Here is a 25,222-nt window from a genome sequence, read left to right as displayed (position 1 = left end):
TCCACACCCTCACTCTTCCATCCGAGGCCAAAACTTGAGGCCATTTATCACCTGTCATGTGCCAATTGCTGAAGACATGGTCAGGAAAGGTTTCCCAGCCCAGGGGACGTTTGAGTTGGCTCTAAAATATGTCAGTGTGCAGCAATCGCTCACATGACCACTGAGATATTAAAAACTGGCATATTCAAATCCGCTGAATTTCCTTTCAGAGTCTCTTGAACATCCCATGAGATTCGACTTAAGGTGGAAAAGAAAGTGCTTTTAATTTGAAAATTTCATCACGTGCCTGGCTTGAAGTTCAAAACTATGTTTTTCAGCTAGGCATGGTGGCCCAGGCCTTTAATCCCAGCACTTAGGAGACCCAGGCAGGCAGGTCTCTGTGAGTTCAATGCCAGCCTGGTCTACACAGTGAGTTCCAAGCCAATCAGGGCTACATAGTGAGACTATGTCTTAAAAACCAAACCAAACCAAATCAACAAACAAAAAAACGACGTTTGTCAGCCCTGTGTTCCCAGACAGGTTTCTCCATCTGGCTAAAACCGGAGCCATTGCTGGGTTTCACAGGCAATGATGTAATAACAGTACATAGACGCCAGGGGGCAAGAGCGTCTTGTGAAGACTCAGAAACTAAACATTTGCAGCATTTTATTGCCAAGGTGGAATCCTTAATAAAAAGAGTTCCGTGAAGGGAAGGAAAAAAAACTCAAACTCTTAAAACTTCCTTGATCACCATCAAAATTGCCTTTCAGGGGCACTGTCGTTGCCCAGCAGGAATGTTCGCTGTGTCATTTGCAGAAGATTGACATTTTATGTTTGCTTACAAGCTCTGGATCTTTCCTGGTCTCTGCCTAGGAAGTGGCTGTCCTTAGCCACCCACAGGTGGCCCCAGCCCTGTTGTTAGGGCTCCAGCCCTGTCCCAGCTTGCAGGTTCAGTGCCTCCAGCTGCCCCTGTGGCTGTGCCTGCAGCTACCACAGAGGCTTAGTTGAAGGTCCTGGCCTGAGTTTTGTTTCCAGTTCACAGCCGCCAGGTGTCTGCCCTCCCTTAACCCACAAGGATGAGAGATCAAAGGTGTGCCTACATCTGCCTCCTGTTCCCGCTCTTTGAAATGTTACAAGTTCAAAAGGGACAAATATGGTATTGTGCACTCCTGTGAGGGCTGGGGAAGGAACAGATCCTATGTTCCTGGACATGGTCTCAGAGCTTGAGACTATGAGGAGGTGGAATATGCCTGGGTGCTCAGCAGCCCTGGCTCAGTAAGGTTTGTTCCTTTAAAAGAGCAAGACTTGGCCTGGGGAGATGGCTCAGGCCTTAAGAGCAAGCATTGGGCGCTTTTCCAGAGGACAGGGGTTCCATTCCCAGCACCCACATGGTAGCTAACAACTTTCTGTAACTTCAGTTTCAAGGGATCTGACGTCCTCTTCATTTGCAAGTGGTGCACTTACATACCAGCAGGCAAAACACTCATACACATAAAATAAAAACAATAAATACTTTTTTATTTACTGTTTATTAAAAGAGCAAGACGTCCATGAGTAACAAATCAACTGTAGCCTTACTAAACCCACTTAATGAAATAAAGAACACAAACCTAGCTGGGGGCATGACTCGGTGGTACAGAGCTTGTATATGTGAACTGAAGTTCTCAGAAAAAGGCCTCACCTGTGTTCTTCTGCAAGACTGATTAGAACTTTGTGATTTGGAGGAGTTGGAATGTTGCAAATCCAGAGCCAAATTATCTTGGGCTATCTTTAGCATCTTTAGCATTCATTATCCACCTGTGCTCGACCTAACATCCTGTGACTAAAGGTAAATTGTTTCAGAATATACTAACAGGCCACTAGCCTCTGCCAATCCAGAGGCTGGGAAAGTCATCAGATAGCATCTGAGACCTGCAGCAGAGATTCCCCTATTTCCTACAGCACAGATAGTCTCACCAATATACTTAAACACACCTTGATTGTGGCTTTTTTTTTGTTTTATAACTATAAAAACTTCAGGAAACTGTTACCAATTTGGAACAAGGTATTTGAGGTAACCTGAATCTGTGTTCCTGGGCCATGGTCACTCATAAAAGGAAAATACTTTTAAAATTATAAAATGGAAGTTACAAGGACATTGATGGAGACCTGAGCTTGCAGAGGGCACACCTTTAATCCCAGCACTTGGGAGACAGGGGCAGGCTGGTCTCTGGGGGTTTCAGGCCAACCTGGTCTGCATAGTGAGTTCCAGGCTAGCCAGAGCTACATAGTAAGTCCCTGTCTTAAAAATAAAAGGCCTAATAGAAACAATGACTAATTATTAAATGAGGCAGAAAAGACATAAGGAAGTCTATTTCCAAATAGAGCCACTATTTTCCATATCTCCAGGATCAGTGTAGGTCCATTTTCATCCAAGAACACAGATTGGGAATGAAAACAATTTAGGTAGCAGTACCTGCAGAAGGTACCAGATTTACCTGGCCCCAAGACAGCAGCTATTTCTACTAGCTGTAGATGAAAGGTAGAAAACAGCTCCTGATCTGGCAATATATGATGGCTAAACTGCAACCTAGAAGTCCTTGAAGCAGTTTGAACACCCACTGACTTGTATGGACTCCAGAAAGCTAAAGCCACAAGTAAGCACATCCCCAGGGACAGCCTGGGCACCTCTTCCCCTGGGTTTCAAAGGGGACTTCTGAGGTTCAGCTGCCCTCCCAGACCGTAGCCAAGTAGTAAATCACACTGTCTTTCCTGCTTTCAGTGGCTGGGAATCCAGATTTTCACAGTGTAGAAGTAAGAACAGTGGTAATTTATTAAAGCTGGAGTGGAGTCCTTATCGGCGGCATCAAATGTCTCATTCATCCACTTGGCTCTTACCAAGCCCAGACTCTACTGAAGTTCATGGTGATCAAAGGGAGTCTCAATTTCTGTTCTCATGGAGTTTACAGTCTAGAGGTGGAGACTGGCATGAATTAGATCATCAAAGATAATTGCTCCAGAGGAAAAGGACTCTGCTGATAGGAGACTTTGCTACAAGGAAGCAACCAAAAAGGAGGGTCAGGGAGACCTCCTGGAGAAAATTCTCATAAAGCAAGCAGCATAAAAAGATCAACGAAGGATAAGAGAGCCAAGTGCTGAAATATTCAGGGAACAGGAAGGGTGGTGAGGCTGAAGCTAAAAGGGGCCCTTGGCAGGTGCCAAAGTTCAGCTACAGCGATGCTCAGTGATCTGCTGCTGCCCACCTTACTGCCCCCAGCACAGAGCAACTTAAAAACAACCATTCTTAGCATACTCCACACTGTAGTTTGAACCTGGAATGTGCCCTGGAGCCTCCTGACTGGAGGCGTGCTCAATTTGTGGCACCACTGGAAATCTTTAGGAGATGACATCAGTGGAAGTAAGTTACCCTTGAAGGAGATTTGGGGACTCTAGCTCTCTCTTTTGCTCCTCCCCACAACACACACACACACACACACACACACACACACACACACCACACTTCTTTCCAGATGCTATGAGGTAAACAGTCCACCTCCACCATGTAGCTCACTATGATGTGCCATGCTACCACAGGCCTAAACAACAGGAGGAAGCAACTATGAACCAAAATCTCGGAAGCCATGAGCTAAATTTATTTTACCACAGCATTGGAAAAGTAATATAGGATACAATTTTGTGTGAAGGATTTTGGCAAGGTTCGGGTGGGTGATTCATCTGTTATATATCCATCTGGAAGCTAGGGAATTAGGGTTCTCCAAAATCAGCTCACTGATTAGGGAGATCCAGGAGTATAGTTCCAATCTGAGTCCAAAGACCTGATAACCAGAGAGCAATGTGTGAGTGCCAATCCAAGTTGAAGGCAGGAGACCAAGCAAAGAGGGAGGGAGGGAGGAAGGGAGAAAAACCGCTCCCCCCCCCACCCCGTGCCCCCTGTCCACCTTTTGGTTCTATTCAGGTTTTCAGTGGATTGGATGAGACTCACATACCTTAGGGTAGGCAATATGCTCTACTCAGTCAGTGATTCAAACGTTAAATCTCATCCAGTCTATATGAAATGCCCTCAGGTATACACCCAAAATAATGTTTGGCCAAATGGCCCAGTCAAATTGACACCCAGACTAACCATCTCAGGTGGCCTGGGCCAGAGGCTCAAGGATGGCATTAATCATGGGCCTGGCCCCTTGGTTTCCATGGCCAGGATTGTGGGCTCAACTGTCAATATTGATCCACATATATCCATCATACACTGATATGGGGAGAGATAAATCCATTGAGCACTATGCTAGTCAGCATTTCATCACATATAAATTGACTTAAAGGAGATTTACTTTGACTCAAGGTTACAGAGGTCAGTTAATGGTCAGCTGGCTCCATGCATTAGTTACTTTCTGTTACTGTGATAAATCACCATGACCAGGGCAACTAATAAAGAAAGAGTTTATTTGGCTTATTATTCCAGGAGGACAAGTCCATCATGGCAGGAAGGCATGGTGGCAGAGGCAGACGGAGCAGAAAGCTGGGCGCTCACATCTCCAAGCACTTGCAGGAAACAGAAAGCCTGACTGGAAATGGGGCAGAGCTGTGGGTTCTGAAAGCTCACCCCCAGTGACATGCTTCCTCTAGCAAGGCCACACCTCCTAAACCTCCACAGACAGTGCCACCAACTGGGGCCAAGTACTCAAATACTTGGAGCCTATGAGGGACATTCTCATCTAAACCACCACCCTCCAACACAGTGGACTTGTGTTAAGATAGAGCATTGTGGTAAGGACGTATGATGGTACAAAGATGCTCCTCTCTTGGCAACAGGGAAGAAGCCAGACAGAGGAAGAGCTAGGGGACAAGGTATACCCTCCTAAGACAAACCTCCAGTAATTCACCTTGTAGCCCAAATTCCCTCTGGGTCTCCTGCACGATCAGACAAACCATATATTTTATGCGAGTTTATTAACTTACAAAGGAATGAGTACCCAGTGCCTAGCCCCACACCACAACTCAGAACCTGACGTATCAGACTGTGCTACACCCATAGTCACAGCTAGCATTCGCTCACACCTCCAGGGCCAGCAACTGTCCCAGGTCCACAAGAGTCAGTACATTCTGTCCTTCAGCTGCTGAATGGCTAGCTGAGCATCCCCCACACCACATGCGCTACCCGCGACTCTACCTGTGGCTCATGGCTTCTGTCCCAAGATGGTTCCCAGCAGGCCCTTTGTAGTCCATGCTCTGTGTCAAGCCCCACCCATTGGAGGAACTGGCCAATAGGGAGACACTCCACCCCTTTCCTCCACTCTTACAATCTTCCTGTCCATCTTCCGCTAAAGTCCCTGAGCCTTGGAGGGGGTGATAAATGTAGGGAGATCTCTCTTGTATCATGGCAAGATAGTGGCTTCTTGGGCCTCCCCATTAGTCGTCTTTAGGCCATGGCCACTGATCTATCTCAGTGGTGTTTAGTCTACTATAAAGACAAATGGAAGGAAGTAGACACATTTAAACAAACATGAATGTAAATACAAATGCCTAGACGATATCCCAGTAGGTGTACTATACTCATTAAACAATATATTCATGATGGCCTCTCCACTAGGGCCTGTAGCCTGTCTCAACGCAAGGCGTTACCCTGGTCTACAGCACTAGATGTGTGTTTTATCCCTAGGAGTGGGCCTTATCCAATTAGAAATTTGTCAGTTGTACGTGTGTTGGTCAAGCCATTATGGCACTTGCAGGTATTGCTTGGCATGTCCATAGTGTGTAGCACACGGGGTCCATCGTTGAGTAGAATTATAGGGGATCCTTTCTTCCCAACCATCTGCATCAATATGAATGTCATCCATCCAGTGGCATGGAGTTTTGTGGGGGTTTTTTGGCTTTGTCTCAGTTCCATCTCTTCTTCTTCTCCTGTGCTCACAACATACAATGTCCTCAGCAACATGGCCTTACCAACCTTTCTAGTATACAATGAACATTAATGGCAATAGCCTTGGTGAATTGGAGGACCTTAAGGATCTCAAGGAGGACCTCAAGGGGATGACCAACATCTCATAGAGGGGGGCAACTTACCCCTGGTACTGTAGATTTTCTTAACAGTGGTATAGCTTGGGAGTCTCTATCCTCATTTACCCAACCTACAGAAAACTCCCAAGAATCTTACAGCTATAGCTGGCCTTTGCTTCTTCAGGCATCTTTCAAATGGGTTTCACATCTGTAAAACACTTGAAGGAACGTTAACATTATATATTAAATCACTCATAGACAAGGTCTCACAAAGCATGGAAAGGTTTTGTTCATTTGTATTAACTTTTTTCTCCATAGATCCTTGTTAGGTACCATAGCATGGATATGAGGCATTAATGTGGTTAGTTCTTTACCATTTTTATCCCTTTGGAGTCATTTTGCACTTGGGGGATTTTACATGGAGTCTTTTTGTATTCTTTTATTCTTGATACACTTACAGGTGTTGGCTCCAGTTGCCTGACCCGGCATTCGCTGGGCTAAGGAGGCAGGGGGCTTCTCCTGTCCCCCCTGCACTTGTTGGTTCCCTGAGTAAGACAGGCTCTGGGTCTACCTCCTGACTGTAGCCACATCTGTCATTGTCCCATTGACCAGATCAGGTTGCTGGGGGAAAGCTTGGTGGGAAAACCTGATTCCACCCCTAATATAGCCTTTATCAGAAGAGAAATGCATCTTATTTAATCTTTGGGGATTCTTAACCACCCCCTGTACAATTGTTATCCTTCAAATGTCCTTTGTAAACTCTTCTCCTGGTTTTAAAGCCTTCCAGAAATGCCTTAGTAACAAATTTGGTTTTCTATCAATTTTTTTTCTCTGGGGATTTGGGCTTGACATAAGTCTTGCCACATTTGCTTCGAGTAACCCAAGTGGATCATTTCTTTGGTCTGGTCTTTTTTATATCTCTTATAGGGTGTTCTGTTATTTTACAGACACATTTTACAGGTTGGTCAGAATCATTTAGATTTGCCAAAGCCTCTCTCACTTTACAAAGATCTTGTCCCATCAAAAGGCTCAGTAAAGCCATTAAAGCTCCATATCATTCTCGAGGTCCCAGTTGAATTAAGCTTTCTTTCATATCTCTGGTGAAGACAGTCCTATCTGGCCCAGTGAACTGGACATCATATATTGCTTTTCTCATACCTAGTTCTCTCAGGAATGCCTGCCCCTCCTTTATAGTCCTCCAGCCCCTGCTAATCATGTTAGTCTCCCTTGGTGACAACCATGTATCTTTCATGCCTTCAACCAGCCACACCAATAAGGACTGCTCCCCCCTGCCTTGGCCTGGGTTGAACAGCCTATATCGCAAGGATGGATGGGTGGTTATATAACTCAGCTGTGAAGCTTCTGAAGGACTTAGACTGACATCATTTGCTCCCATGTCCCATACTCTCACAAGCCACGTGGCCAGGGGCTCTCTGCTTGCTTGCTTGTAAGTTTTTCCTAGTTTTAACAGTTCTAGCATGGAATATTTCCTAGCTACAGCACAGTTAGCTTTTTTTTCCTTCTTACTATTATCTATCTTTTCCTCTGAGTCCTTGGACCTTACACCAAAGTGTCCCGCCTCTTTTCTCTCTCCAGCTCTGCAGCTGGGTCTGCCAGCTCAGCCTTTTCAGCTCTCCCTGCCTGGGGCACATCTTTTATCCTGCAAAGTGGTTGCACTCTCTCTGGGTGCTCCCTTTGGGTCCAGAGCAGGTAAAAGATTTAACAAATCTTCACATACCCACAGCATATCCCCACATTTACAGCATAGCTGTGGCCCCACACTTCTGCATGGCTGGCCTCTTTTTAGCCACAGATTTTATGATCCATTGTATAACCTGTATGACTATCCCTAACCCCATTAAGCATATGGGTTTTGATTGGCTTCTCTCCTGGATTTGGGACTCAGAGCCCAGCTGACCCACCACAGGGGCAGTGGGAACAGCACTGCTTTCTGAGACCCACATCGCCAAGACTGTAGTTCCTTTATCCAGCCAGACTATGCCAGTTTTGTCACCCGAATTCCCTCTGGGTCTCCTGTGCTAGCAGACAAACCATATAATATATTTTATGTGAGTTTATTAACTTACAAAGGAATGAGTACCCAGTGACTAGCCCCATTGTGCAACTCAGAACCCACCTTATCAGACCATGCTACACCCATAGTCACAGCTAGCATTCACTCACACCTCCGGGGCCAGCAATCGCCCCAGGTCCATAAGAGTCAGTCCATTCTGTCCTTCAGCTGCTAAGCAGCTGGCTGAGCGTCCCCACACCACAGGCTATCCAGAGCTCATGGCTTCCATCCCAAAATGGCTCCCAGCAGCCCCTTCATAGTCCACCCTTCATAGGGCCCCACCCATTGGAGGAACTAGCCAATAGGGAGACACACTTCCTCCAATTAGGCTTCACCATTAACAGTATCCACCCCCTTCCAGGAGTCTGTCCTGTTATGAATTCATCAATGAATTCATCAATTCATTGATTAGCTTAGTAGCCTCATGATCCAATCACTCCTCCTCTGAATCCTGCCTCTGAACATTGCATTGGGGAGACATTTCACATTCAAATTATAGCAAACACTTGCACTCAACATGGAAGAAGAGGCACATACAATCACTGGTCCAGAGCAGTTCTGAACCCACAGGCTGTGAGTTCCTCAGCTGAGGGCTCCAGTCCCCCTTCCTGGGAATGACTCTGCAGCTCTTGTCTCTACTCTCCAGACCCGTGTTGCACCCTCTGAGTTATCCATTTTCCATAGGAAATGATACTTGGAGCTGAACAATCTTCTCAGTCTATAGCCTGCCCATAGAGGTTTGGGGGCTGTGAGGACTCTGCACTTTGAACTTCCTCTATTCACATCATCCAAGCAGATGCCATGGCCACCAGTGCCCTGCTCTTATAATCTCTGTGGGCTTCCTCTGAATCGTATTAGACTTCACTCTGCTAAACAAAACACATCTAGAGTTCTCCTCAGGGTAGAGCTGGGGTGCTGTGGAACACCTTGAAGAGTCTTCTTTTTCTCAGTTTTAGAAATGCTTAAATATTTCTGATTTCGTAAAAAGGGTCATAAACAGCTGTTTTTTGAAATGTAATATCTTTTATTTTTCTATTTTTATTTTGCTCATGTTTTTATTCAACAAGTTCTAGCTCAATGACTTCTTAATAGTGGAAAGAGTTCTTTTTTGATTCATCTTTCTTTGCCTGAAAATTATCATAGGTAGCTTTAAGTGGGGAAGGGAGCATTTTAAGCATTGATTTGGAAATCTTACTAAAATCCCTGAGCTTATGTATAACTCAGTGGGAGAGTCCTTGCCTAGTACACCCAAAGCCCCAGGCCTGGTCCTCGCAGCCACAATAAACTAACCAGACCCTGCGTTTGTTAGGTCTATTTTTCTGCTACTTCAGGCATAATGTTGCTGACCTTCCTCCCACTACATAAAAGGACGGACTTCTGCCTCCAGCGGCGATTGCTTGGCGGCTATTTCTTGCCCTTCCTCCCAAGCTTCTCCAACAGTTTCCTCTAGGCCTTAAAGCCTCGCTCCCAGCCTTGCTTGAGGCCTTGGCTTCATTCATGTTCCTCGCACAGTCTGCACAGGGCCCCTTCCTCAGAGCATGCCCAGTGCTGCTTGACCCCCATGAGACAGGAAGCAGGAGCACCCTGTTGGAGGAAGCTGGGCACCAGGCAGGAAGATCATCACTTCCTCCATCTTCTGATCCTGAGGAGTCACAGAGCTTGAGCAGGTTCAATGAGGTGGGGACAGAGTCCCCACCTCTCCAGGGAAAAAGGATGAAAGAACTTGAAGAACTTAAAGCTGTTTTTCACTCTGCTATCAGTGACATCCTGAAAGGCTTTGCAGCTTACAGTAAGGCTTTTTCTCTTCGTCTTAAGAACAGCAAAACATCATTGAAGAACTCTAAACCAGCTGCAGTACAACATTTAATTAAGAGCAGGATATTAAAAACTGAAGGGTCAGGGCTGGAGAGATGGCTCAGAGGTTAAGAACACTGACAGTTCTTGCAGAAGACCCAGGTTCAAATCCCAGCACCCACATGGCAGCTAACAACTGTCTGTAACTCCAATTCCAGGAGATTCGACCGTCTCTTCTGTCCTCCGAGAGCATTGCATGACACGGGCGCACTTACCTACATGCAGGCAATACATGCATACACATAAAATAAAAATAATAAAATATTTAAAAAAAAAAAAAAAAAACTGAAGTGTCGCCAGCCAGCCAGGCATGGTGGCACACACCTGTGACCCCAGCCTTCAGGAGTCCTCAGCTGCTTTGAGTTCTTTCTCCATCTACACCTTATTAAACGTACTCCTGTGAGTACTGGAGTACTGCTGGAATTATTGAGCCCAGGATAATAGCAGTGAAAAGAGCCACAGATTCTAGAGCTATTTGGACACACACTTAATTACCTAATATTTCTTGGCATCCAGTTAGGGCATAAGCTTGCTACAAGTAGCCAATAAAACTTCTTGGAGACCTTGCTAATATTAAAATCCGGAAGTAACTAAATGTTTTCTGAAACCTACATATATTGTCTTCATACTCAGTCTTTCTCTCGCAAACCCCCAAAAGATCACCCTTTGAGTAGAAATAGACAGTGGTCAGTGTAATGAAATTTGAGTGCCCTGCCCAGTACTATTCACAATTAATATATTGGAAATACGCTCACTAGAACTGAGGTACTTCTCCCCGTGGAAACTTGGCAATAATCATTCGATAAGTTCATTCAATAACTATTGACTAGCCAGGCAAGGTGGTGCATGCCTGTAATCCCAGTACTCAGGAAATGGCAGAGGGAGCAGAAGTTCAAGGGCATCCTCAGCTACTTACCCAGTCCAAGGCCAGACTGAGCTATGTGAGATTCTGTCTTAAAAAATAAAGTTTAAAAACATGTAAGGTCTTTACTGTGTGCTCGTCATCAGGAACTCCACTGAGCAAGCAGTTACAGGAAGAAATGAGGCAGACAGACCTTCCTCTCACTGCCCTGATGTCTGACTGAGGAAGAGAGTGTAAACCAGGAACCGCACAAGGAATCAGAGAGCATTTCACAGAGGAGCTCCACTCACAGTGGAGAGTCAGTTCTGAGCCGCTTTAAAGGCAGTCACACAGACTCTGAATGAAGAGAAACAGCTGTAGGAAGAGGGCACAGCTCAGAGGGAGCAGCAAGCAGACTACCTGGAGGCAGAAAGCAGGTAGCATTGCAAAGCACTGAGGGAAGGCTGAGAGTAAGGAGACAGTCATGTGGGAGGAATCAGAAGTGGGGAAATGGGTAGGAATGTATCATACAGAGAGCCTTGCTGTTAGACATTGGCTCCATATTTCAACATCAAGCAGATGTCATTAAAGGATCTTAGTGAACTTAGTCACTTATACTTTTGCATGATTTAACCAGACTATCTCATATGAATTCTTTTAGATTAGTTGAAATTCATTATTAGGGATGAGGGTGTAGATCAGTGGTAAAGCACAAGCTTAGTATATGGACCATCGTGGATTTAATCCCCAGCACCAAAAAGAAAGAACAAAAGAAAAAGGGTGGGGAGGGGGAGGGGGAGGGAGGGAAAGAAGAGAAAGAGAGAGAAAGAGAAAAAGATAGATGATAGATAGATAGATAGATAGATAGATAGATAGATAGATAGATAGATAGATAAACTCAAAGTGGTAAAGGAAGGCTGGTCCTCATGGAATAGGCCTATAATCTGGACTATTCTGGAGGCTGAGGCTAGAGGATCTCAAGTTCAAGGTCCACCTGAACTATGAAGTGAATTCAAGGCCAACTTGGTCAATTTATAAAGCTCAACATCAAAAGTAAAAAGAGGTTTGAGGTCATAGGTCTGTATCAGAGCATAGACCTGGATGTACAAGGCCCAGGTTCAACTCCTAGTACCTAGAGCAAGCAAAGGAAGGGATAGTGTGGGAGAGGACAAAATCGTTCTAGAATTAGCCAACTGCTGCAGAGCCACATCTAGCTGGTGCTTCCTCCCACCCTCCAGCCAGGGGTGATTGTGGGCTATGCAAATCACCCCCTAGTTAGGAGTTTAGTTATATTGAAGACATCCAGTTTAGGGGAAAACAGAAGTTTCTTTTCACCTTTTATTTTTGTTTTTAATATTTTAAACCTTTCCAAACCTGTGAAGAATTTGGTGGGGAGCAGTAGGATCCATTCTGTGTATATGTGCCCATGTATGGGCTGTGGCTTACCCTAACTCCCAGGCAATGTCAGTGTCAGCTGTTCACAAATGTCTAATGTGTGTCTGGAAGGTTGGCAGTACTGTGTGAGTTTTAAACACCACCACTCCCTTAAATATTCCGCTTTTTTAAAATATTCACACTTTAAGATAAAAGATACATTTTCCTATCATTCTGTAATCATATATATAATACTAATACTAGTTGTGTAACTGGTTTTTTGGCCCTGCTGCCACTGAATCATGTGGAGGTGGAGGCTTGGGTGTAATCCACCACCAGGACAGAGGGAGGCCTTGCTGCCAGAGGTGTAAAGGATGTTAACACTGCTTTACACAAGGTGCTGAAGACAGCCCTTATCCACCAAGGCCTAGCATGAGGAATTCGCAAAACTGCCTAAGCCTTAGACAAGTGTCAAGCCCATCTCTGTATGTCTGCATCCAGTTGTGGTGAGCCTATGTATGTCAAGTTTGTGGAAGGCCTTTGTGCTGAGCACCAAATCAACCTAATTAAGGCTGACAAGAAGAAGCTAGGGGAATGGGTAGGCCTCTGCACAAATGATCGAGAGGGACAGTCGTGTAACGTGTTTGGATGTAATTGTGTAGTGGTTAAGGATTACAGCAAAGAATCATAGGCCATGGATGTCATCAAAGAGTACTTCAAATGCAAGAACTGAATAAGCAAAACATTTAGCTCAAAAACTATGTATAGGAACTGGAGAGATGGCTCAGCAGTTAAGAGCACTGGTTGCTCTTGCAGAGGACTTGGGTTTGATTCCCAGCACCCACATGATGGCTAACAACTGTCAGTAACTCCAGTTTCAGGGGATCTGATGCCCTCTTCTGACCTCTGTGGGCATCGTACAACATGGTTGCACTTACACACATGTGGGCAATACACTCATACACATTAAATAAAAATATTTTTAAATGAAAAAATAATAAATAAAACATTTAATATATTAGTTGATAACTAGCTTTAGCTACTTTTGGTTTTCACTATCACATAGTTACTTTTTAATATATAAAGGTCTACCTAATAGAAAAGTTTAATTTGTTGTTTAAAATATAAATATCCACTAATGAATCAGTAATGCTTCTATTCCAATAATGTTTATAATTAAGAGTTCTAAAATCAGCCTACTGTTTGCTTTTAAACTTACTTTTTCTTCCACTAACTCATTAAGCACATTATTGTATTTCCCTCCAAGAGCATCCCGCTTCCTAGAAAAAATGTATTTAGATGTCCTTGCATAGCGCCTGTCTCTCCACACTATCAGTGCACACCATGTTCATTTGAGTGACATTTGCTTGACACCATGATTATGCACAAAAAGGAATTAGGCTGCAGAGCTGGCAAGATGTGCATCAAGTAAAGACCCTTGCCATGCAAACTAACTAACATGAGTTTTATCCATGGAACCCACATAAAGGTGGACGGAGGGAACCAGCTCTACAAAGTTGTCCTCTGACCTGCACATGTGCACTGTGTCTGTCACACAAACAAGCTCGCAGTCACACATAATGCACCAACTCAAGAATAATAAATATTTTTAAAAAACAAATATGACTGGAAAAAATCAATTCTCTAACCTACATAGAGATCCTATTGTTTGAATATGGCAGACCATTATTTAGTATGTCTGTTGCTCATTCCTGACTTTCCTCTTTGTTTAATTGTCTGACTAAAAAAGGGATCACATCCACTTAGTGTGTGTTCTTATTTGTTAATGACTGTTACTTCCAAGATAATGAGTACATTAGGCCATTTCTTGCATGTGACAGACTTGAGAGGTTTTGGGCTTTGGTGTCAAAATAGTAAATGTTAAACTACTCACATTAGTTATCTGGTTAAATTTCTGCAAACTATTCCAAGATTTTCTTCACTGAGCCTAAGTGGAGAAAATGTCATTTTTGGTGGCTGGGCCTAAAATCTGGTTCATCACAACTTACAAACACCAGTCCTTAAGTTCTTCCATTTCCAGGGAGTTTGTGAACTCACTGTTATCATTTAGATGATATAAACTTGCAGTTAGTGTTTATATTAAAAATAAATGTATGACTGGTGGTACAGCTCTGCAAGCTGAAGTCAGGCATGCTGGTCAAGTGCTTGGCTACTGAGCTACACCCCCTGCTAGACAATGTACTTCATTCAATCCCTAGTACTGCATGAACGATGGTCACAGATTGCTAAAATCCTGGAATTTCTAATCACAACTTTTAGCACCTGCTCCTGGGGTCATTTACCCCGACTGGGCCTGTGTATGTGGTTGCTGCATGCCTCTTCCCAGCCCTATATCCAGTGAGGGGTCTATGGTGCTGGTGCTTACATGGTTATTAAAACTGAATGAGGTTTTTGTTGAATAAAAATGGTTTCATGAAGGCAAGGAGTAGGTTAAGATGATATAAAAAGATATAATGACAAAAAAAAATTGGGAAAAGTCAGGTTGATATATAAATCAAGGTATGATTTTTGGCAATTGTTGTTTGATTTGCTGGCTACTGATACTGATAAAAAGAATTCATTTCTAGGGGGCTGGAGAGGTGGCTCATCAGTTAAGAACACTGGTTGTTCTTGCACAAGACCTGGGTTCTGATCCCAGCACCCACATGGCAGCTAACAACTGTCCATAACTCCAGTCCCAGGGGATCCAACAACCTCTTCTGACCTCCACGGGCATTGCACAACATGGGTGCACTGACCTACATGCATATACATAAAATAAAAATAATACACGCATATACATACACACATATACATAAGATAAAAATAATAAATAAAATTTTTTTAAAATCCATTTCTAAAGCCGGGCGTGGTGGCGCATGCCTTTAATCCCAGCATTCAGGAGGCAGAGGCAGGCGGATCTCTGTGAGTTCAAGGCCCGCCCAGCTGAGGCTACAGGGAGACCCTGTCTCAAAAAGACCAAAGACCAAAAAAAAAGACCAAAAAAAAAAAAAAATCCATTTCTAGATGGAACTTGCCTTAAAGAGCACTGTGCATTTCATTATTATTTATAAATCATGTACTACATACCATCAGCAATTTTGGGGTATATGGTTTTTGGGGAAATTTGGTTTTGGTTTGATTTGGTTCTGTTTTGTTTTGACTGGCTTAGAACCCACTATGTAGACCAGGTTGACCTCCATCTCACAGAGATTCACCTGCCTCTGCCTCCCCAGTGCTGGGATCAAAGGCATGTGCCATCATGTTCAGCTATATCAGCAATATTTATAATAAACACAAGTACATACAGGTACACACTTTCTCACCAGAATGTTCCTTGTTAAATATTAACCAGCCACTCACAGTTCTACAAGAAAAAAAAAAAAAAAAATGGAGTTAACTAACTTAAAAGCAACTTTTCCACAAATTCATAATGGAAAACAAGTAGGCTTCTCTGTGAACATAACCTGTTAAAAGAAGTATGCATGTTTGCCAATATCAGCTGGGTTTCATGGTAATGAAAATGGTTTTGTTTCCATTTAAATTAGGAAATCCTTCCAGTGTGAAAGAGAATCAGATCTTCAACCAAATAAAACTTTAGACATTTTTGCTCTGCCTAAAGGAACATGGACATCTTTGGCATAGAAATTGGAGAATATGGCCTGGAGAGATGGCCCAGTGGGGAAATAGAAGCATACATGAAGGTCCGAGTTCAAATCCCCACAGTCCATGAAAAGCTGGATACAGGAGTATGTGTCTGTAATCCCAGAGCTCTGGTGGCAATATGGGAGGCAGCACAGGAGAATTCCTAGAAGGCCACAGGCCAGCTAGCCTGGCATACACAGCACCAAACAACAAGAGACCCTGTCTAAGACGGAAGACAGGAACCAGCAGCCAACGCTGTGGTCCTGACCTCCACACATACGCACCTGCACTCATACACAGGAACTCACAAACATATCATACACACAAAGAAAGAAATTGGAGAATATTATTTATCTATAACCACAACTTACAAGAATTACTTTTTACATCAAATTATTGAACCAGGTCTAATTTAGCCTAGTTTACCATCTTCATCTTTAAATTCTCTGAAAAACACATGGATGCCCAGTCACAGGCAATATCTACTTTCTCCATGAAGACCTTGACGTGCTCAAGTAGGCAATTCACGCCTCACCTGTAGAGCCAAAAGTTGAACCTAAAGACCAAGAAAATGCCTTCTAACCCACCCAGCTCAGGGAGGAAGTTGAAAGATATACCTTGGTTTGCAACCATCTCTTGTTATATATTCTGACACAAGCTCTGTCCTGACATGTGTAAAATGATCCCCAGGATGAAACTTAAGTACTGATACCATGTGTGTTTCATTCTTGGAGTAGTTTGTATAGTTCATTTCTCAAAATGCCAACAACTAAAAAATATCCAGCTCTGAAGTATGCATGTGGTATATAAAAATGGAAAAAAGGTAACCCGGGTCAATTATATAACTGCCATTTTTTGTTTTTATTCAAGGTGTCATAAAACTGAGTTCTGCTGTTGAAGGTACGTTTTGACAACCACAAAATCGATACTGTTTTGCTTCAAGGCCGCACAGCGTGGCCGTAGCTAGCAGGCTTCTGTGGCAGTGGTGTTTGGCGCCATGTTCCAGTTGCCAGCTGTCGCCATCTTGTCTCTGTTTCTCCTCGTCCTGGTCCTGTATGCCACAAGTCTCTCTGCCATCCACCATGGCCTTAGCTCAGTCCTGCAAGGATGGCATGAGAGCACGTGTCTGTCTGTATTTTCTCGTGTGATTGCCTCAAATCCAGGGCTCATCAGAGAGCCTGTATGGATATGGAGGCCTGTCAGGAGCCTGTGGCCCTGGTGCTTTCAACAAGGCCTTGTCTAGTAAAGCCTTGCTCCTTCATGCCCACACAGTGGACATGTTAGATCAGGAAGTGTGTGGGCATGAAGAGTCATTCAGGCTTCCTAGCTAATAAGGCACTTATCAGTCTGACAGCCAGTTCCTCCTGGGCATTCCATCTACCACAGGATGCTGTAGGGAATGCCCAGTGTTGTTGCCTACACTGTAATCCCAGCATTTGGGAAGTGGAAGCAGGAGGATCAGGAGTTCAAAGTCATCCTTGGCTATGTGGTGAATTTGAGAATAACCTGGGCTACAAGAGATCCTGTCTCAAAAAATACAATAAAATAAAATAAATCAAAAAATAAATAAAAGATGCTATGGAGACCAACTTTGCATTGTCCAGTTGGTGAGTAGAGATTCCCTTCCATTCTGTATTCAGCAAGCTAAGAAGAAAAGGAAAAGGACTTTAAAGAAAGTAGAAGGGGCTGGGGTGTGGCTCAGTGGTCCCCAGCTTGTATAGCACACACACAGCCCTGGGCTGCATCCCCAGCACCAAACCAATGAATAGCTAAAACGAAACAAAGTGCCCTTACCCTCCTAGGGGCTTAATAGTTCAAAAGTAGAGAACATGCAATTTTCTCTTTTTGTGAGTTTGAGTTTCCGTGTTCGTTTTGGGGTGAGTTCCTGCTCGTTGTGGCGTGTGCTGGTCATGCTCTAGAGATATCTTCATCCTGTCAGGGGAGTGTGCTTGGAGGAAATGGGTTTCAGGTGAGTTTTGCAGCTTTCTGTTGTGGCCTGATGAACGGGGAATGCATGGAGGTGGGGAGGGGCATGAAGGGAAGAGACTGGACTTGAGCCAAGGAATTCAGAGGACTGGAATCTAAAGATTAGGAGATGAGAAAGGAGCTTAGCAAACCAGTCATGAGACCAGCAAACCCAGAGTGAAGGCCTCTGTTCCCCTTTGCAGTTTTAGTGCCATCACAGCCTCCCAAACAAACCCTAAGGGTAGTCTTTTGACATTCATGGCAGAAGGAACACCACTGCACTAAAGGAAAATCATGGAGGGCTGGGACATAGCTCAGTGTCAGGGCACGTGCTTAGTGTGTGCAATGCCCTGGTTCAGCCCCCCAGCCCCATAAAAATAAAAGAATAGGAAAAAGGTTCAAGTAATAGTGCCCCAGAGTGGGACAAAAATGAATCACCTCCACAAAGTACGTTTCAGACCTCTGCAAGGCCAAACAGAAATTCAAGCTCCCTCTCTTTCAACTTGTAAGTCAAAATTTCATTTTATTGACAGGCTTGCTAATCCTCTCCCTGCCTAAAGACATAGGGAGATGGTTCAGTGGGTAGGAACCTTGCTCTGCAACCATGAGGACCTGCGTTTGAATCCCCAGAACCCAGATAAGAAGCCAATCATAGCTGAGCATGTACTCCCAGAATCGAGGAGATGGGAACAGGCAAATGAAATTGTGCAGTGGCCAGGCACCCCCCAAAACTGTGAGCTTCCCTCTTAGTGAGAGGCCCTGTCTCAAGGCAACACAACAAAAAGATATAAAAACTTTTTTTACGAAGTCATAAACCCAAGAGAACTGTAGGTACTTTAAAAACAGTTGTTCTGCTAAAGGTTACTACTAGGTAGTATGTAACCTTTCTGAAATGCCCAAACAGGATTTTTTCTCTTAGAGAAAGATGAGGATGTGAGGGAAAGTGAGGGCACAAAGCAAAATGGCTTCCAGGGTACATCTGGCAAATGTTGTCTCCCTCCCATGAATCCCTGGGGTCACAGGAAGTTCTCTGTAGTGGTCAAGGGTGCTAGAGGGGAGGCCCACGTCAGCTGCTGCTTGAGCATCTTTTTGGCAGCTTGTTGGCTGAGGGCTGTAAAAGCTTGCAGGCTCGGAAGCATGCTGTGTTGTAGCCATGTTGGAATATATGTGTTCAGGGGCAGTTTGGGATGTGTTGTTGGGGTGGGGAGTGTGTTCAGTGCATGCATTCTCTGTGCATCTAGAATGCAAGGCTCTTATGAGCATGCTCAGTGGAATGTGTGTCAGAGTACAATCTCTTGAAAAATGGAACATTAGAGGTTCCATTGATCAGTTCATTACTGTACTTACTGTTTTCCACCTGTGAGACAACTCAAGGCCGCTTCTTAGAGCATCATCCCATGCCAGAGCACAAACATCCATGGAAGGGGCCTGCTGTCAAAAATGAAATATCTTTCCTTTTCTTTAAAAATGTGGTGGCTCACAACTTTGATCCTAGCACTCGGGAGGCAGAGACAGGCAGATTTCTGTGAGTTCAAGGCCAGCCTGGTCTACATAGCGAGTTCTAGGCCACCTGGGGCTGAAGGAGACCCTGTCTCAAAAATACCACACACAAAAAAAAAAAAAAGACTCCTCTAGATTGTCCTAGAAACTCTGAACAGCTTTAAAATTTTAAATAGGTCCTCTATTTCTTTTATTCTTAAGGAAAAGAGCTGGGAGGGGCTGGAGTTGTAGCTTATTGGTAGAGTGCATGCTTAGAATGCATGAGGCCCTCAGTTCACAGCACTGAAAGAAAAAAGAAAGACAGCTTTGAGAAAGAAATCTAGAGCATCTCTAGGTGCTTTTCCCTACCAAGAACTCTGTCATACAATTTAGTCTTTTCCCTTTTTCTAAAACACTGTGTCTCCTTCAGAATTTTGTAGCTTCATGTGAACATAAAAAAAAAATATTTGGGGGCGCTAGGCAGGTGGCTCAGCAATTGAGAGCACTAGCTCTTCTTGCAAAAGACCCGGTTCAAATCCCAGCACCCACATGACAGCTAACAACCATCCATAACTCCAGTTCCAGGGGATCTGAGACCCTCTTCTGTCTTCCCCTGGCACTGCATGACACAGGTGCACTAACGCACATGTAGACATAACACGCATACACATAAAACAAAAATAAGCACCGGGCATGGTGGTGCACGCCTTTAATCCCAGCACTTAAGAGGCAGAGGCAGACGGATCTTTGTGAGTTCAAGGCCAATCTGGTCTAAAAAGTGAGTTCCAGGCCAGCTGGGGCTACAGAGAGACCCTGTCTCAAATAAATAAATAAATAAATAAATAAATAAATAAATAAATAAATAAATAAATAAATAAATATAATTTGGGGGGCAGCAGTTTATTTGAGAGTTATCAGGCTGCTGGGCTGCCTCTAGGGAAGCAAAGAAACAGCAGCAGCAGGAGAAGTCAGAGGTCTTTCATAGGCAGTAAGGTGGTTGAGTAACTCTCCATGACGTAGGCTAGGCAGTTCAGCTCAGGATCGATTGGTCCCCCAGGAAGCAGCGGGACTTGCCTGGGCCTAAATTCGGACCCACTGTTTTAGACTATTGCAAGCTGTGCACCATTTTAGGAGCTGTCAGGAACCTAACATTCCAGCCTTTTTTTGATGATATGGGGTGACAGTGGTGTTTCTTTAGCTTCTTCCTGCTGCACAGGGACATCAACAAAGAGGGAGATGGTCTCAAAAGGCTGGAACATCGGTCTGGAGTGCATGGTTATGTGGGCAGATGGTGGTAGGAGACCTGAGGGAATTCAATTAAGACCATCTGGTTCGCTGACCATCAGGACATCTCATTGACTCTGTCCTGACCTGAAAAAAGATTTAAAAGACATGTGAGCTTGAAGCCTAAATAGCGAGTTCCAGGCCAGCTGGGGCTACAGAGAGACCCTGTCTCAAATAAGTAATTAATTAATTAATTAATTAATTTTTAATGAAAAATGTTTTTCATCACACCAATGGTAAGCTTTAAAGTGAAATGTTGCCCTTAAAAATACACTTAAATGCCGGGTGTGGTGGCTCACGCCTTTAATCCCAGCACTTGGGAGGCAGAGGCAGGCGGATCTTGGTGAGTTTGAGGCCAGCCTGGTCTACATAGTGAGTTCCAGGACAGCTAGGGCTACAAGGAGACCCTGTCTCAAAAAGACCAAAAAAAAAAAAAAAATACACTTAAAACATACATCAATGTTTTACGATGTTTTAATTATTTTGCAATGAAGAAAAATAACTGAACAGGAAAAAAGAATTTAAGTTGAAAAAAAAATTGCAAAATTTTATCATGAACGTGGATGAATTCTTGCCTCTAATTCTAGATTGATATTGTCAAACTCAGACCGAGGGATGTAGTTCAATGATGAAGCACCTGCTTAGCATGTACAAGGCCCTAGGCTAAATTTCAACACTGAGAGAGACAGAAAGAAAGAGAGAGAGAGGAGCTCAATGGGTAAAGGGACTTCCTGCCAAGCGGACACCCTGACTTTGACCCAGGGACCCACATAGTAGAAGGAGAAAACTGACTCCTGTATGTCCTCTGATCTCCACACAAGTGTGGTCAGTGCTGCATGCATGCAAAAACCAAATAATACCCCCCCACAGAGTCTCTAGTCCCAGCCTGCCTAAACCTCACAATGTAGACCACATTGACCTCGATCTCACAGAGATTCGCCTGCCTCTGCCTCCCAAGTGCTGGGATTAAAGGTGTGTGCCACCATGCCCAGAAACAAATTAATAAATTGAAAAAAGATAGTTCCAAACTGAGAAAAATTGAGGTAAGAGAAAACAACCCAGAATCCATACTTGGGGAAAAGTTGGACCAATGATAGGGAAAGAAAAAACTTCCATAGCAAACATTCCAGATTAGAATCTTTCAAATATTCCTCTTAAAAGGGCTGGAGAGATGGCTCAGTGGTTAAGAACACTGGCTGTTCTTGCAGTAGACTGAGTTCAAATCCCAGCAACCACATGGCAGCTAACAACTGTCTATAACTCCAGAGGATCCGAGAGCCTCTTCTGTCCTCCATGGGCATCGCACAACACAGGTGCACTTACCTACATGCAGGCAATACACATGTACAAATAAAAATAATAAACAAAAAAAAAAAAGGGATCTCTCTTGACATTGGAGCAGGCGGGAACACACTTTCACAAGTAGAAAGAGGAGACTCGCCTTGCCAGGGAATCATGTGAACTCAGGTCAGGTAAGAAGTGAAGCAAGCCTGAGCCAGACTTTCTCTGACAGCCCATAGATAGCTATCTTTTTCTAGGGAGGGAGAATCCGGCCCCAACCCACAGCTCTTTTCCAGACATCACAGAACTGGTAACATGCATTCATACTTGTGAGGCAAGTAGAGCATTCTGGGAGACAGCAGCCTGTAGGAACAAGATGAGGTGACCCTAGTGGCAAGCTGGTCCAGACCATTGCTGCTGATTGCCAAGGTATGTTCAGTAATAAGACACCCCGAAAAGGTGATTTTTTTGATGCCTTTTGGAGTTAGAATCCCAAACACCAAAATGACAGAAAATTCTTTTGAAAGCCCAGATAAAGTTTGACTCCTTAAGAAAGTTCCATGACTCTCAAAATAGGACTAGATGAATCTCTCTGAAGAAATCAGACACAACAGTTCAAGCTCTCCCTTGCTTTTGATGTAACTCCCATGGGGCCACTGGGGTTGGGGGCTCTCTCTAGTCAGACTGTTGGAGTGAGGCTGTGAGAGCTTACAGTTAAGCCTCGAGCAAGCGTCTCCATGGACGAGCAGCTTTGATTCCACAAGTAGAACCTCCTCTGAGCATAGGGATGTTCTCAGATAGTCTTTGCTTTTTTTTCCTTCTCACTTTTAAGTTAAATACCGTATTGTTCCACAGCAATGGCAGATGAGTCACAATTCCCACCAGAGCAGTGGACTTTGGACTGTCATATCCAAGATGATGCTTTCTGCAGGTCCATGGACTCTGGCCCACTAAATGGAAAGAAACCTCAAGAATAGTAAAAATAGGGCCAGCAAGACAGCTCAGTGAGTAAAATGTACTTGCTGCCAAGCCTGAGTTCAATCCCTGGGACCCACATAGTAGTTATCCTCTGACCACAACATGTACTCTGTGGCATGTGTGCACCTCCCCCCAAACACACACATATACACAAATAAAAAATAAATAAATGTAGATTTTTAAAAATAGAGTTGGGGATGCAGAGCTCTTGCCTAGGACATACAGGGCACATCCTATCATATGTCCTTAAAATCCAGAGCTGCCTTCCCAGTATGGAACTCTGACCTTCAACTCATATACTTGTTGAAAACCAAGACATTCATTTACTTTGCTTAAGAAATTGTGTTTTCTGTGGCTGGAGAAATGACTCAGCAGTTAAGAACACTTACTATTCTTCCAGAGGGCCTGGGTTCAATTCCCAGTACCCACATGGTGGCTAGCAACCATCTGTAACTCCAGTTCCAGGGGATCTGATGCCCTCTTCTGGCTTCCACAGGCTTTGCACGACATGGGTGCACTTATATACTTGCAGGCAATACATTCATACACATAAAATAAAAATAATAAAATATTTTTTAAAAGAAATTATGTTTTTTATAACATGATATGCAGTGAATTCAGAAATCTCCCAAATGAATTTAACATTTTAAAACCATGGGCCTGGAGCTGAAGAGATGGCTCAGCAGTTAAGAACATTTCCTGCTCTTTAAAAAGAACCTGAATTTGTTTCATATGTCAGGCAACTCACAAACATGTGTAACTCCAACTCGAGAGGATCTGACCTCCTCTTCTGCCCTCCATGGGCACCAAGCATGCATGTGGTATGCAGGCAAATACTAATACACACAAAATTAAATAATAATCTTTGAAAAAATGATCCTGGCAGCATATACCTATAACCTGAGCTACTTGGAAGGATTGAAAGTTCAAGGCTAGCCTAGGCGAATTAGTGAGACCCTATCTCAAAATAAAAATGTGGGGGCTAGAGAGATGGCTCATTGGTTAAGAACACTGACTGCTCTTGTGGAGGACCCAGGTTTGGTTCCCAGCACCCACATGATGGCTAACAACTGTCCACCGCTCCAGTTCCAGGGGCTCCAATCAATGCCTTCTTCTGACCTCTGTAGGCATTGCACAACATGGGTGCAGTTACATATGTGCAAGCAAAATACTCATACATATTAAAGTAATATCTTTTAATTAAAAAATGTAAAAAAAGGTTGAGGATGTAACTCAAAGCCAGAATCCTTGCCTAGCATTTGATAGGCTCTGGTTTCAATTCCCAGTACCTTCATCAGTCAATCAGTCCACAGATTATGAACAAATACAGTGCTATCATTCTCCCCATGGATGAGTTCTGCTGTTAGCATTGTGTCAACTTCTTGAGAGAAGGGTAGACTGTGTCAGGGTAGACTGTATTAAACCCATTACCAGATAGAAAACCGAAGGACTGACATGGTGGGAACTTGAGAATGAGTTTCAACCTTTTTAGGACTGGAAATCAAAACGTCTTTACAGACCTTCAAACCAGAAAGCTGACAGAGGTAGAGGAGGGCTGCGCCCAAGAAGCCATCCCTCCTCCCTTCCACCAGAGTGACAGGAGGCAGCGTGAGGGTTATGAAACAACGTAGTATAGAAAATGAAAACAAGACTCAAGAAACTTGTTTCTGCAAAGGAACTCAGACCTCCTGCATCTCAGGGTGGCTGCAAGCTGGAATGCCCAACTAAACAAATGAGTTATTTTCAAGTGTATTTTTACAGAAACATGTCATTATACTTTCGGTAAAATTTTCTCACTAAAGAGTAATCTCAGAGGCTGGGAGTGTAGCTCAGTGGTAGAACACTGGCCTAGTATTCTTGGCTTGATTCCCATCACTAAAATAAATAGATAATAAAAATATAAATGAATAAACACCAATGTCCCCAGAAGCAGGAGGCCTGTCCTGGAGACCCACATAGATACTTGAATCTCCAGATACTAAATCTCTACACACATCCTACAATATACTACCAATGTCCTTGAAATCTAGAGGTGAGTTATAATACCCGATACAAAGTAAGTGCTTTATAAATGACTATTATGCTACATTGTTTAGAGCATAATAAAGAAATAAATCTGTACATGTTCAGTATACATACAATTCAAATATATGTAAAATATATAACTGGACATGGTAGGGCACACTGTGATTCCCAACACTCAGGAGGCTGAGGCAGGAGTATAAGAAGTTCACGGTCATTCTCAGTTACATAGCGAGTTTGAGGCTAGCCTGGACTACATGAGATCCTATTTTTTAGAAAAAGAAAATAAAAAAAGAACTTTATAGAACCAGGTATGATGGAGCACTCCTGTGATCCCAGTACACAAGAGGCAGAGGCAGGAAGATTGTGAGTTCAAGGCCAGCTTTGCACTACATACTGAAACTATAGCTCAAAAAAAAAAGGTACATTGATTGATTGATTGATTGATTGAT

General features: G+C 43.7%; 1 protein-coding gene across 10 annotated transcripts in view; it reads left to right on the top strand.

The window, feature by feature from the left end:
- The window catches only part of Dlgap1 (DLG associated protein 1), a 1,065,856-nt gene that overhangs the window by 923,407 nt on the left and 117,227 nt on the right, over window positions 1-25,222 (top strand). For 6 of the 10 annotated variants that reach the window (XM_029564283.1, XM_008834624.3, XM_008834626.2 and 3 more), the window contains one exon: window positions 16,632-16,661. The exons of the other annotated variants lie outside the window; for them this stretch is intronic. In XM_029564283.1, the coding sequence (XP_029420143.1) occupies window positions 16,632-16,661 (30 nt within the window). The remainder of the gene's footprint in view (window positions 1-16,631; window positions 16,662-25,222) is intronic. 10 annotated transcript variants of the gene reach the window in all.

The sequence above is a fragment of the Nannospalax galili genome, unplaced genomic scaffold (assembly GCF_000622305.1).
Source record: "Nannospalax galili isolate Female #2095 unplaced genomic scaffold, S.galili_v1.0 scaffold155, whole genome shotgun sequence".
Lineage (NCBI taxonomy): Eukaryota > Metazoa > Chordata > Mammalia > Rodentia > Spalacidae > Nannospalax > Nannospalax galili.
This window is presented reverse-complemented; position numbering and strand designations above follow the sequence as displayed.